Below are 15,593 nucleotides of genomic sequence, written 5' to 3' on the forward strand. Positions count from 1 at the left end.
ATAAACAGATATTTCAATGTTAAAGGAACAAGAACCAAGCTGTGACGCTCCCAACCAGCAAGGTCTAGAAACTGTTTGCTTCAGTCAGCAGCACCAGTAGGCTGCAGCACCTCGACCTGCAGAGCAACGCACTCAAATTAAATCATAAATAATATACACCACAGAATCTCAGGCTATGTACTCTAAAAAGATTACATAATATAATCTAAGGAAATGGCTCCTACAACATATATAGAGCAATGGGCGTCACAGCCATTATATGAGGGTGGGACAATTCCCCCCCACTTTTCAAATGATTAGTTTAGACCCCCCCACTTTTACCAGGTGGAAAGTCCGTGAATCGGTCTATCCACTAACCGCTCTTTGTAGAGCGCTGCGTCCGTGCTTCACTATCAAATCCATTCCACTTGCTTATTGAGAGAATGCCCAAATCAATGAAACTCCGTACCATGTTTTCACTGCTGCTTTGTACCCAGGCAGATTCTCAGAGCCGTGCACGTGAGCCGTGCACGTGAGCCGTACACATGAGCCGCGCACATGAGCCGTGCACATGAGCCGTGCACATGCTGCGTGTTTTGCGTAGCTGTGTCTATAGTTGTAAGCAATAAAGCCATCGAAAAGAATAGGATACAGCATTAAAAGTTATTCTGGGTCTTTGTGTGTCATAGCTCGGCTGTGTGTGTGGCACGACGAGCACATTTTGTGTGAGCGAGAGAGCGCTAACGTACATAAGAAGTTGTCTCTACAACAAGGAGGAGGAGGAGGAGAGCTCTCTCCTGTCAGACAAATCTTATGACGTCAGCTCAGGGAGGTAAAGGACTCTGAGTGTTTAGATCGATGACTTTAGTCTAAGTTATCTCATGGAAACAAGTATTTCCAAGGCACACCTTTTATATGATCATTATAAATGAAATAATTCCAACTCATACTATAGGACAGTAAAACAAAAACACAGTTTAAAGGGGAGTGATTTGTAAAATATGCATAAATAAAAAGTAAGTCTGTTTTAAACAGTTCTGTTTCACATGGGTGGTGTTGAGAGATGTGTCCATAGATTTAGTCCCTAGCTTTGCTCTCAAAGTGCAGCAGATTGATGCATTTCACTTCAACATTTTAAATAAATCTTCCCGGGGGAGCATGCCCCCTAGAGGAGGTGAGATCCACCACCTGCCCACACCCCCCGTCAAATTCTCCCACCCACAATCGGTAAGATGCAGTTTCTGAACCTTTCCTGCATTCATTTTCTTAACAGTATAACAGTTTTATTTAACACTAACATCTGCAGTGCTGATACGAGACGATATACTTTATTGTCCCCGTAAGGAAATCTGTTCTAGACTCCGTCCTGCAGTTCAGCATACATGTACATATACAAACATAGTGGACATTAAGAGACATACACATATCATCAGTCATACACCGTTTGAACAAACACAAAACACAGACGCACATACTGACAATGGCGACCTATTGCACTACCCCTCATAGCCAACATTTAAAAAGTACATTTGACTACATTTCATTTCATATGAATGTTAAGAAGCTTAATGGACATAGGTAGGAAGGAGTGCTTATAGCGGTTCAGCCTGCTCTTGGGAACCCTGACTCTTCTACCAGAAGGTAGGAGCTGGAATCCTGGGTGGAGTATGTGGGTGGGATCAGACACCATTTTGTTTGTCTGTCTGATAATGGACTGCTCGTATATGTTTTGGAGAGATGGGTGTTTTTTAACCCCCATCATTTTCATAGCAGTCTGTACCAGGCGAGCGATCTGTTACTTTGACTGCACTGTCAAGTTACCGTACCAGGCAGTAACACCATACCTCATGATGCTCTCCAACACTGCATGATAGAACAGTAACATGAACTTCTGGTCGACTCCGAAAGTACAACCGCTGTTGAAGTCTAGAGCACAGACCTTGAACATGCGCCTTCCAGCTGAGTGTATTATCTAGATCAGGGGTGCCCAACCAATCGAGATTCCCAGTCGATCGCGAGATGTGTCTAAAAATAGAACAACATTATTCTGTTTTATTGTTAAAGAGCAACTTGCAGGTTTTTTTTTTTACTACATGTATGCTCAACCTTGCCTGAAAATTACAATTAAAAATGTTAATGCAGGATTTGATATGTTTTACGAGACATAAGGAATTCAGAGAGAAAGGAGCCGTTTTGAGCTCTGCTCTTAAAAACTGCTTTTTTTTAACGTCATACGTCAAACGCGTCATATTACGTCACATGGGGGAGTTAACTTTCTCGGACTCGTTCTCTGCCCAATCCGCGGTAGTAGTTTGTAGTTGGTTTGAGCGGTTGTGTTTTAGTGAGCTGGTATTTTTTCGGTAATTTTACATTGCATTTCACCATTTATAATCAAGGTGAGCTTGTGTTTGTGCAGGTTGCACAAACTCAAGCCTGTCAGGACATCGAGTCCACAGTAAAAAGGACCAGAGCTAGCGTTCGTTCCTGGGTGCGTTGTGCATCCACCTCCCTGCAGCACATACTCTCCACAGCTTTATCAGGAAACCGGATTACATCTCTCTCTCCCCCCCCCCCTTCGCTGCTCTCTCTCTCCCCTCCGGTACACGGCACCTGTAGTGTGGAGTTAGGTAACGCTGTGGTGGCTGTACTGCTCCAGCCGTCTCCTTTGTGTTTGTTTGTTTCCCCCTGTCTGTGTTGTTTGTGTGTGCGTGGTGGCTGTCACTCCTGGCTCCCGGCTCAACCTCCACTCACCTGCTGCAATCAGCTGTGCACCCTCCCCGACTACACACCTGCTTTCCATTAAGCCATTTACAACGACATATCAACGGAGGCTCCACAACCTTTCTCCGCCAGATCGTCAAGTATCAGCCGTATCTCGCGTCTTTCCTCCGGTACACAGCACCGTAGTGTGGAGTTGCATTAGGTAACGCGAGATACGGCTGATACTTGCGCATTAGTTTCTGTTATGGATCAGTATCAACAGTCCTGCCAGTAACGATATTATCAATGCTACTTTAGTTATAGCCTGATATATGATAGCTAACTTCACAATGTTGTGATGTGACGTTAGTTAACATTCTGTAGCTAACGCCGGTCACTCACCAAGATAGCTTCCCAGTTCTCCACTGGTTCTCCTCACACCACAGCTCCATTTCTCTCCGATGGTCGTTATTTCTTCTAATCCTTGGCTGCTGCTGGTCTCTTGGACGCCTAGCAGGCTCATAATTATAATCATATGCATTCCAATATATATTTTCAACCTCTTCTGTGTCAAAACTAGCATTGTGATCCATTTTTATTCATACGTTAGACCGGCCGCTCTCCCCCGTGTTACGTCACACGCGGGAGGTCACGTGCGGAGGCTTTTTTATGCGGAAGTGAAAATGTCTTACTAAAACGACGCCAGATGTCACTGTAGTGTATATTTCTGTATATTTTTGGGAAAATCTAGTATATTCATCATTTCCTACACATTTATTCACTGGTGTCTCTAACCTGCAAGTTGCTCTTTAATGTCCTGTAACATAATCTTCCTGTGCCAGAATAATGCACTTGAACGCATCAAAGCTTTGTGATTGGCCGGCCTCATCCCATGTGTCGGGGCGTGGCTGGTGGGCAGTGGGCACTATTTCGCTGACGTTGTCCGTGGCAACAGGAGTGAGAGTCCGCACACACGCAAGACCGCAAGTATGGCAGAAGCAAAAAAGCCCAAAATATATAATTTTCACTCCGAGTGGGAGGATGATTATTTTGTATCTATTCCAATTCAAAGTCCATCTGTCTCATCTGCAATGCGAGCGTGGCTTTATCGAAGAAGGGTAATTTAGGAGCGACATTTCAAAACAGTGCACAAACGCTACGAGACGGAATTCCCTCCTAATTCTGCCCTACGCTCCCAAAAGGGGAGGGGCCTGAGAGGACAGCTAAATGCACAGCAGTCCATTTTCACCAGGCCCAACAACAAGAGCAAGGCTGCTACCATAGCATCTTATCGTGTCCGTCACGTTCTTGAGAAACACATGAAGTCTTTCAAAGACGGCAAAGCTGTGAAAGAAGCATTCCTGGAGGCTGCCGGCGCGCTTTCAGGGGACAGTAAAAATAACAGTAGCATTTCAACAGGTTTTTGATATAATAAAAACTCAAGTTAGATACCGTTATTAATCAGCTGTAAGTTTTTGTTTGTTTGAACTTATTCATTATAATTATTGTACAAAATGGTATAAGAATGCAAACATTAAGATCTGTTCTGTTTAAATTGATTATAGTCTATTATCAAGTCAGGTTAAGAAACTAGTGTTGCTTGCATCCTATTTTAAAGGCATTTATTTTTATACTCAAAAATGAGTTTGATTCTATTAATGTTGTCTTTTTTATTGCACTTTGGCAGCAGATTCCTGTGTAGCTTCAGATCTGAGTTGTCTTATTAGTAAGCCCCATTTATACTTTTGTAGCAACACTATTTTTAAATAATGTCAAAGAAAGGGTTCAGAGTCTTTTCTTTTTTCCCTGTGTCATGTGTGGCAGCACTGATCAATGTTTCTTGAAAACATTACCCACTGTAGTATGTGACGTGTGAATAAACTCCAGCTCTGTATCAACAACACTGTTGTGTAGCTTCAGTTAAATACTTGTATGTGTGTATGTGTGTAATCGTACAAAGGTCAGTTTTATACAAGTAGAAGTGTGTATTCACCTGGTAGAAGGCTGTCAGTAATGGCTACGCCTCTCTATTTGGACTGGTAGATCTCGGCAGACAACTTTAAAAGTGGCTCTCGGTTCAAAAATGGTTGGGCACCCCCAGGGGCAGACTGGCCATTGGGAATACCGGGAGTTTCCCCCGTGGGCCGGTGCTGTGTGTGGGCCGGAGGGCCAATACAAACAATAAAAACATATTTAATTCTTTTTTTTTTTTTTGCCTAAATCCTGTTTTGTGTGTTCCGGCCTAGCCCAGTGGGGTGTGGCCCACTGGGCTAGGCTGGGCCGTTTTGATAGGCTACCTTTGTGCTATCTATCAGTTTCATTTTCACACATCAGGCCCGTAGCAGCTGTCACTATGCAGTGAACGATCAGGAGTCAGTGACTGAGAGACCTAGCTGGCAGTTGCTTACAGATGGATAAACAAGCTCCAAAGCGTAAAGGCGTTTTTGTATAGTTTGTGTATACAGTATTGTAGCGAGCCCTCGGTTCAGAGGGAGGGGCTTGCACCCGTAGGATAGAAAAGGGGGGAGTGACGTCTGACTCAGAGGTCACGCGGCTGTGGAGAAGAACGTGTTGCCCACATTCTGTTACTGAGTTTAGGCTAGTTAGCTAGCTAGTTTATTGTTTTGGGTGGAGTCACTTTTGCCTCCACTTGCTGTTCAAATAAATGTTGAAAGAAAAAGTAAATTTGTTTACAGTTCTGTTTTATATGGGTGCTGAAGAAGAAGAATTGGGAGGGATGAAACCCTCTTTAATGGTCACACATGCAGAGCACACAACACAAACAGTGAAATGTGTTCTCTGCTTTTAACCCATCCTAGTACCAGGAGTCTAGTACTGGGAGCAGTGCGCAGCTATTGTACAGCGCCCGGGGAGCAATGGGAGTGAGGGGGGAAGGGGGATGTCCGGTGCCTTGCTCAAGGGCACCACGGCAGGGCAGGAGGTGAACTGGGACCTCTCCAAGTATAAGTCCACACTCCAAATGTAGGTCTGGTCGGGGACTTGAACCGGCGACCCTACGGCTCACAGTCCAAGCCCCTACTGACTGCCATAGATTTAGTCCCTAATTTTGCTCTCAAAGTGCACCAGATTGATGCATTTAACTTCAACATTCAACAAAAAAATCTTCCCGGGGGGAGCTTGCCCCCGGACCCCCCTAGAGGAGGTGAGGTCCACCACCTGCCCACACCCCCTGTTAAATTGTCTCACCCACATTGAGGATGCTTCCTACGCCCATGTTTTATTCCATGAGTCAAGTCAGGCAAATTGGGTCCAAATGTTATTGCATCAATGATCTGTTAATATTAAAATCACTAAATATATGCTGTAACTATTTTGCTCTAGGCAACTCAAGGGCTCAGGTGATTACTATATTAATAATGGTCCAAAATAACATTAAATGCAGGGTTTTTTGTTAAGTAACATACTTTCGTCGCCGGCCGGCCGATACATGCCGCGCATTAAGAGGGCCTGTCTGTCAACTAATCCCCGGGCCACTTTTTCCCCCCAGTCCGCCCCTGGGCACCCCTGATCTAGATGGACACCAAGGTACTTATAGGAGCTGACCTGAGTTATGGGTTCATTGTGGATAACCACCGGCCTAAGGTCACCCACTGCCTTTGGGTCCCGCACCATCTCCTCAGTCTTCTTCAATTTCAGCACTAGATGGTTAAAATCACACCACTGCACAAATCTCTCTATTTCAGAGCGATGAGCCGATGAACTGCTGCCTTTGTGCATTAAGCCAAGGATGGCTGTATCACCTGAGAATTTGATGATATAATTCTCCGGGTGGATTCTCGTACAGTCGTTTGTGTACAGTGTGAAGAGGACCGGGGAGCTCACACAACCCTGGGGGGCTCCTGTACTGATGGTCCGGGGCTCTGAGAGGGCATTGTTGACCCTGACGTGCTGAGTGCGATTGGTTAAAAACGAAAAATACCATTTCAAGATAAAAATATTTATACTGATCTTTATCAGTTTTTGAAGCAAGATGTGAGGCTGCAGTGTGTTAAAAGCCGAGCTGAAATACACAAACAGTAGGCGTACATATGCCTTAGAGCAGGGGTATTCAATTCAAATTCGACGAGGTCCAGTTAGAGAACATTTCCCCATGCAAAGGTCCGGAACATCAAAATGTCTAAGTTGCTTTATGAATTAGTGATATGTATTGAATTAGCCTGTAGCTTTATCAACGTCTGCATGTAATCAACTGACTGCCAATCAAATAAAGAAAGTACAATTCATAAACAACAATATTTATTGTTTATTAACATTGAACTCTACAGATATACAGTAAATACTGTGGATATGTGTAATGTTCCTCTCGGGCTGCATTTAAAAATATAATAGAGAAAATAAATAAAATAGCTTTTGAAAATGTGTGCATCTTAAAAGTGTTTAATTTAGATAAATAAAATAAAGTGTAGCAGCAGCTTGAGTTTCCCTTTTTCTTTGTTAACCGTTTCACTGACTTAACTGTTTCAGACGATTATAGAACAATATAAATCTTTACACATCATAACAATTGAACCGTTTTAAAGTTTCTCTTTCTTTCCCTCTTATATTGCACTCACTTTTTTTTGTTCAGTGTAAGAATTGAGCTGGAGCTTGTCCTGCCAGGATTTTAAATCTGGGCTGAAATGGTGTCAGGGCCATTCTCATATAGGTGCTCATTGGTTAGCCTGCCCTGGAACGATGTTTACTTTTGATTTTGATCCTGGTGGACTGATCATATCGGGCTCTGAGACTGCTTATTTCTTGTGACCTCAGTTCTGACTTGAGAGGGAATGTTTGGTCAAACACTTTGTGTTTTATCTCATAGAGGCGTTTCACTTTGAATGAGCACCACGGTCTCTGAACAAATGAGACACACTGGCTCTGTGCTCCCAGTGGGCAGGATGAACATGAATGAGTCCACTCAGGGTTAAAAGCTCTGTTCTCACTGTCCACTTTCCTCTTCTTGGAGAGACCCATGTGTCATTTGTTGTCTCTCCCTGTCTGCCGCTAACACGTCTGTTCACTCTCCTCTCCGTCTTCTCTCCCTGTATTGCTCATTATTCTCTTCACTCACTTTCCCCTCCGCTTCTCTCTGCCGCTCTCTCGTCTCTTCTTCTGTGTTTCTCTCCCTGTATCGCTCACTCCTCTCTTTCGCCCCCTGTCGGCGGCGGTTAAAATAGAATCGCCCCGTCAAAATTGAAATCCCCAATTAATGTATTGATAACAGGTCCGGGTCTGTATAGGTCGGCGTCTGGGTCCGGACCGCGGACCGCTTGTTGCCGACCCCTGCCTTAGGGTCTTCCAGGTTTAGTGACCAGGTGTGTGATGCTCAGAGTTGGGTGTAACGCGTTACAAAGTAACTGTAATATTACTTTTGTCGGTAACGGAGTAGTGTAACGCGCTACTTTTATAATTCAGTAATCACACAACAGTTACTAACATTGCCCCGACACGCGTTACTTCGTTACTTACTAAAAACCGGTCATAATCAAACCTCAACAAACACCTGCAAAGAACACATGCTAAGGTGAAGCTAACGCACAGCTATTTGTTGTTTGTTTATATCACGGAGTCTGTTCTTCTTCTCTGTCTTCCGGTTGTTGCCTGTTTTGAATGACGAATACACACTACCGCCGCCTGCTGGTAAGGAGAGTTATTGCCACTCACGCATGCGCAGTTCGTACGTGCTCGGCTGAAGTTAGCGGTGTGTTTCAGTCTGGTTCCAGGTTCCAGTGCAACACATGGCCAACACGCAGGAGAACACGCCGACGCAACAGCGGGAGCAGAGATATACTGCGCAAAATATACAGATAGCAGGAGACAGAGGACAGCCACGGTCAGATAGGAAAACATTCAGGAGCTATCTGGATCAGTCTTATGCGACAATGGAAACTGAACTAAAGAGAACATTTAAAACTTTAGCAGTCTGCATGATCTGCCTGCAGGGAGGGGCGGGCCGGCCCTGCGAGTAAAGTAACGAGTAAAGTAACGAGTTACTTTATGTAGAGAGTAACGAAGTAGTGTAATATATTACTTTTTTTTAGTCACGACCCCATCTCTGTTGATGCTATTTAGAGCATCGTCTGTGCCACGCCCTTGCTTGTAGGCAAACTGAAAAGGGTCTAAATGTACATCAACCTCTTTCTTTAGCAGCGGCACCATGATCCTCTCAAAACATTTCATGACAATGGATGTCACTGCAACACGCCTAAAATGTTTGTTTACCTTTGGACAAGGTTTTTTTGGAACAGGTTTTATTATTGATTTTTTCCAGAGGGTGGGGATGGTGTGAAGATCAACAGATTTTTGAAATATGGGACACCATGCTGATGTCAGTTCTTCTGCAAATGTCTTGAGAAGGAATGCAGAGATGCCATCTGGCCCTGTGGCCTTCTTAGTACAGGTGTGTTTGAAAAGTGATTGGACCTTTAAAGGGTCAATCCCCACCCTTTCGTCCTGGTCAGTAGCAGAGATTGTCCACACACACACACACACACACACGCGCGCGCGCGCACACACGCGCGCACACACACACACACACACACACACACACACACACACACACACACACACACACACACAGACTTCTGTGTGCTGTTATGTTCAGTCATCGTTCTTATGTTGAACGTGAATACATTTACTTTGAAAGTAATTATGGGACGTATTTCTTCTTTCATAGCAATTTTCCTTCATACTTTCTTGCCGTGAAATAGGTCTTAAATTCTATTCAAAGTGGTCTTTCAAAGTCTTACATTTGAGTTGGTGAAACCTGCAGAAGCCCTTCCTCCTTTGTCAAACATGTTTTTCTATGGGAGGACATTTGTAACTCCATCTTTTAGTCAATAAGCTCCTGAACCTTCCACCTGTCTGTCAACGCTCCATCTCTGCAGGGCTGAGGAGGAGGAGAGAGAAGCTGCTCCTGCAATGGACCCTGAGATCATGGAGTTGAAGCTACTGGAAGAACAATTTGCTTTCAAACAGTAAGAGTCCATGTATTTGTCGAGTAGGTCAACAGAACCTTTTGAGCTGAATTGTAAAAACTATATCATTTAACACTTTACTTTTCCTGCATTGTTGATTTATATCTTTTTGACTAGTCCTTATTCTTTATTTAAATGAAATGTGATTTTTCTTTAGATTATGGAAATCTATAGAATACAAATAAACATGTAGTGATAGTATGAATAAAAACTAAACACCACGAGTTAAACTCTGAACTTTAACAGGTGAAAGTACATATAGAGTAAAGGTTGAATATATATCCATGATATAAAGTACAGAAACACATGTATCTGGTTTCTATGTGTTATCAGTGGGCAGATTGGACATGCTGATGAAAGCAGTGTGAAGTCAACACACTGGGATAATAACACGTTTTCATTGATGTTTCATTATAAGAGATACCACAAGAAAGAAGAAGAACTGGAGGAACAACATAACTTCTGTCTTTATGTCTTCTCCTTTTATAGGGAGGACCTCTGGTCCCGTGAACCTGATCCTTTCTTCTTCCCCAGGTATTCACTTCTCCTGATTGTTATTAGGGAAATCTGAATACATTGTTTTTTCTAGATTATTAAACAGGAATACTTTTACATTCAATTTTGACTTTCAAAATGAATTTGGTCTTTACAAATATATAAGCTCTTAGCATTTCTCCCTGTCCATCAACGCAGCTTTGGCCTCAGTCTGGAGGAGGACAGAACAGTTTCTCCTGCACTGAGCTGTGATTCCGCACAGAGTGACGACTCCATGAATTACCCCATGGCTTTCTAACGGTAAGAGTCAATGTCTCTGTAGGTCAACAGAACCTTTTGAGCCAGAACCGTCTTCAGAGTGTAACTATCCTATTTAAATGTGATGCTCCTTTATCTTTAGAGGATCCATATCAGACTCTATTAGTCCGGCTTTTCTTCCCATCCTTTTCCTTTGGATTCTCTGCTCCGAGCTGTGAGCTCATGAAGAGCGACGGCTCCATGGGTTTCCCTGTAGCTTTAAGAATTATTAATCATCATTTCCATTACTCTTTCAAACTGCAAGATTCTATGTTTTATCTTAGATGGGATATAACTCTATACATCTACAAGTTAATATGGTTACGTGCATTACAACACTTTGTTCATCACTTACTCTTTGTATTTGTTCTCCAGAGATCCAGGGATGAATGCAGTGCTCTGGACAGACCTGGACTCCATGGTCCCGGTGTGTACTAGTAGTATTGTGATGAGGTTCCTATACATGCAGTAGATGACTGAATCAAGTCATCTAACCCTAACCCTTTTTTTTCATAAGTACATTAATCTTAATACATGTGTACAACTGTCCATATAAAGGCAGCTATGTTTAAGTGATTTAAAGCTATACTCCTCCTTCATCCCAACACCTTCACTACAATACGCACAATGGAAGATGAGGTTTTCATTATGAAAGTGGAAGAAAACACTATTTTATAACTTTAACCAATGCTTTTTACAAGGACAACATCAGAAAGGACAAGGCCTGGTTTTTAATCGATGGAGTTTGTGGAGTGGAAGGTAACAACTACATATGAATGTTTTAAAGTTAATTAATACTTGTAGGTACAGTACAGAGTCCAGGATGCCCAAATCAATAACAAAACTGCGAGCCTGCATGCACGATATAATCACAGTATATACAAAAACAAGTGCTTTGTTAAGTTGAGTTTAAGGCCTATTGTAGTTTATGGGTGTCACTGTTTAAAGTGGGGAGTTTCTTCCCTAACAGTTGTGCACAGTCCTGCACACCAGAGGCTAGGACCTGTTTTCTCCATATATGGGTATGAGGTGTGTCTTTGGGTTTTTTCTGTCCTTTCGTGCACTATAAAAGCACTGGTTGAGGGGGAGAAAGCTCCAGAGTGGGTAAGTTCTCTCAAATTGGATTTTTTTTGACTGTTTTTTACTAACAATACTTTAAATGTTACAACTGAAATGGGGTCAGTTGAAGTTAGACTTAAAATGTTACAACTGAAATGGGGTTAGTTGAAGTTAGACTTTAAATGTTACAACTGAAATGGGGTCAGTTGAAGTTAGACTTAAAATGTTACAACTGAAATGGGTTCAGTTGAAGTTAGACTTTAAATGTTACAACTGAAATGGGGTTAGTTGAAGTTAGACTTAAAATGTTACAACTGAAATGGGGTTAGTTGAAGTTAGACTTTAAATGTTACAACTGAAATGGGGTCAGTTGAAGTTAGACTTAAAATGTTACAACTGAAATGGGTTCAGTTGAAGTTAGACTTAAAATGTTACAACTGAAATGGGGTTAGTTGAAGTTAGACTTTAAATGTTACAACTGAAGAGGGCCAGTTGAAGTTAGAATTGAAAGTATCAAATGTAAAACTGTGACTTGAGGTCTCATATTAGAAAAGGACCACAGCATGATATGTTTTGTATGAGTGTCACATTGTAACGAGAGAAAGTAAAAAGCCTGTAAAACTGTGGACCATTTTTCTTCAAATAAACTGACCCCACCTTTTGGATTGGGAGAACTTAAATAAATCAGCGCTCTCCTCTCCTGCTTAAAGGTAAGATTGCACCCTGCCCCACTCACACTGAGGCAGGACCACACCTCATCACTGATACCAGAATCCTACGGGATCGCTTAAACAGATTTAGAGGGTCGTCTGAATTGAAATAGCAGTTAATGAAACCTGGTTCTTCAGGAGTTATAGAGGTGAGACCTCGCGGATCCAGGTGGATCTGAGCCTGGCAGTAAACTGGCCTCAATAACTTCTGTTGGGTCAATTAGGAGGTCTGAGTCATTGCCGGATTAAATTAACAGGCCTCCCGACTCCAACAAGTCAAACTACGGTGCCAGAGCTCGAGGGGTAGGCATTATCATCGTTTTGTTTGATCATAGGTGCAGTCAGTGATCCAAATGGCAGATTTATAATTGTATCAGACAAACTCAACGTCACGTTGATTAATGTTTACGGTCCAAACTTTGACGACCCTGCATTTTTGAATGGAATTCCAGATGTTAGCAACACAAACATTATACTGGGAGGGGACTTCAATTGCGTCTTGGACTCTTTGCTATAAGCAATCCCAAAGGTCGTCCGTGAACAGTAAATCCAGCGAGGAGCTAAAGAATACTATGCATAACCTACATTTAGTAGATATCTGGAGGCTACTTAACCCTACTGCCAGAGATGATTCTTTTCTCTCCTGTGCATAAATCCTATTCAAGGATTGATTTCATGTTGTTGGATTCTAAGCTGATCTCTAGTGTTGCGACTACACGATACCACAACATCTTGATCAGTGATCACGCTCCCATGTCACTCGATATCAGATTTAACAACCATAAAGGCGAACACAGCTGGAGATTCAATAACAACATTTTAAAAGAGAAACGTTTTCTAAAAGATATGTCGGACCAGGCTGCCTGATATTATAGCTACAAGCGATACAGGTGATGAGGATGATTCAGTATTATGGGAATCCATTAAAGCAGTGCTTAGGGGCAGCATCATATCCCATGTAGCTGGTAGGAGAAAACAAAGAGAAAGGAGGTTAGTGGAGCTGGATGAAGGTGTGTCTCAGCTAGGACGTTCATACAGAGCCTCCGGAGACCTCGACACATTGAACTCTATAGTTTCCCAAAGAGATGAATATAACACAAATGTATCCGCTCAGGTTAGTAAGCAGATGAACAGAATCAAGCAGACGCAATTTGAATTAGGAGACAAACCTCAGAATTTGCTGGCCCGACAGCTGAGACAGGCACAAGCCTCCCGGGCAACTTCTGAGAATAAAATCAGAGACGGGCACGGTCCTCACTGACCCTAAAGAAATAAATGCACGTTTCATGGAATTCTATTCAAATCTGTATAAATCCAATGGTAATCGGGATACAGATGCAATTAAGTCATTTCTCTCTGAGCTGAACTTGCTTCATCTCAACGGTGAAGCAATAGTGGATCTAGACGAAGACATCTCTATGGAAGAGATAATAAAAGCAGGGCTCCGCTCGACATTATAAATGGCCCGCTGGCCCGGAAGCACTATTTAGACACCCCGGGCCAGCATAACGTACTTTCCACTTGCCCGCTCGGGCCACTAAAAAGATTGTATAAAAAAAAAATTGTTCCTTGTGGTATCGGTATTTTGACTAGCAATTTGTTTTAATTGTTTCGTTTATTAACGCTACAACATAGCGTTTTGTGAGTCGCTTGTCGTTGTTGGGTGAAAAGCAAACAGCTATTTGCTGCGGAGCGCGGCGCGAGCAGGCTCCCGTGAGCGGGAGCGCGCTCGTACAGACTATCGCGCCACCAGTGGCGGCTGGTGAAAAATATTTTTGGTGGGGCTATGGAAATGGTGACAAAACCATACTAGGGCATTTAAAATCAGGAGACTAAATACGAACATTGTGTGTGTGCGTGTGTGTGTGTGTGTGTGTGTGTGTGTGTGTGTGTGTGTGTGTGTGTGTGTGTGTGTGTGTGTGTGTGTGTGTGTGTGTGTGTGTGTGTGTGTGTGTGTGTGTGTGTGTGTGTGTGTGTGTGTGTGTGTGTGTGTGTGTGTGTGTGTGTGTGTGTGTGTCATACTTGGAGAGACAGCAAGCGCATTTCGTGGCATCTGCGGGCAGTGGCAAGTACTTCCGGCATCTGCCACGGAGGCCGCTACTCCGTGGTATCTGTGGCAAGTATATGCCACAGATGTGGTATCTGTGGTAAGTATATGCCACAGATGCCACAACTTGCCGTGGCAAGTATATGCCACAACCATGCCACAACTTGCCGTGGCAAGCATATGCCACAACTTGCCGTGGCAAGTATATGCCACAGATGCCACAACTTGCCGTGGCAAGTATATGCCACAACCATGCCACAACTTGCCGTGGCAAGTATATGCCACAACCATGCCACAACTTGCCGTGGCAAGTATATGCCACAACCATGCCACAACTTGCCGTGGCAAGTAAATGCCACAGATGCCACAACTTGCCGTGTCCAGCATATGCCACAACTTGCCTTGGCAAGTATATGCCACAACTTGCCGTGGCATTTGCGCATGCTGAACGGGAGTTGCCACAAGATGCCAGAGTTAAGAGAAGTTTTACGGTAGCTGCCACTCGCCTTCCGTGGCAAATGCTGATATTTAAACTCGTATTTATCGTGTAAAATGTCGCTGGACTATCACAGGACTGATGTGCGATCTCTATTTTTCAAAAAGATAATAAATGATCATTTATATTCAATTTTACTTGGAATAGCCTGCTTGGTTTGCTAAAATAAACAAACGTGCGATAGTATGCTAAACATAGGCCTATATTGTAATAAAAAAAAGAAATATTGGCAAGTGAGCGTTGCAACGCAAGCCCTTGGCAATTGTCGCTTCTTGAGGGGAGTTTCCACTGCTTGCTAGGATAACCGGGTGTATTGTTAATAGTAAAGACAAATAATTAAAAAATAAATATCTGTATTGACACAGCAACGTGTACAATGGTGTTATTAGACTTGGCTACAGACTTAGGGCAGCTGTAACTGATTGCAGTTGCCACTGCTAGTGAGATGCTAAGATTTATATTTTATAAATGAGGCAAAGGACAGTTATATTTGATTGTACACATGTATAAATGTGTTATTTTAAATCCAGGCATATGTACTTAATTTGTATTATTTTCGTTGTTAATAAACAGATTAATGTCATTGTATCTGTTTTGTTGTTTAATATTTTAATTCTGGTCGAACATTTTTATGTAAATGCTTCAGACTATTCTTATTAGATATTGATATCAGTGAATCTAAACAAACCATGTTATTCCGTTAAGACAATCATGACAGTATATTAAAAATCGAGACACAATGCATGCTTTTTTATCCACCCTTTTATTGCGTTTTGAAACTGGCGAACAATTTATATTGTTCGAGTTCTTGACAGAACGCTGAGTCATGCTCA

General features: G+C 42.7%; 1 protein-coding gene across 4 annotated transcripts in view; it reads left to right on the forward strand.

Moving 5' to 3' along the window:
* Positions 1 to 12,191, forward strand: part of LOC307027382 (uncharacterized protein) — a 28,128-nt gene extending 15,937 nt beyond the window's left edge. For all 4 annotated transcript variants that reach the window (XM_079695624.1, XM_079695627.1, XM_079695626.1 and 1 more), the window contains exons 9-12: positions 9,567 to 9,656; positions 10,146 to 10,190; positions 10,350 to 10,451; positions 10,824 to 12,191. In XM_079695624.1, the coding sequence (XP_079551750.1) occupies positions 9,567 to 9,656; positions 10,146 to 10,190; positions 10,350 to 10,449 (235 nt within the window). In that variant the 3' untranslated portion in view covers positions 10,450 to 10,451; positions 10,824 to 12,191. The remainder of the gene's footprint in view (positions 1 to 9,566; positions 9,657 to 10,145; positions 10,191 to 10,349; positions 10,452 to 10,823) is intronic.
* The last annotated feature ends 3,402 nt before the right edge of the window (positions 12,192 to 15,593 follow it).

The sequence above is a fragment of the Notothenia rossii genome (assembly GCF_949606895.1).
Source record: "Notothenia rossii genome assembly, contig: scaffold_141, whole genome shotgun sequence".
In the NCBI taxonomy this organism is placed as follows: domain Eukaryota; kingdom Metazoa; phylum Chordata; class Actinopteri; order Perciformes; family Nototheniidae; genus Notothenia; species Notothenia rossii.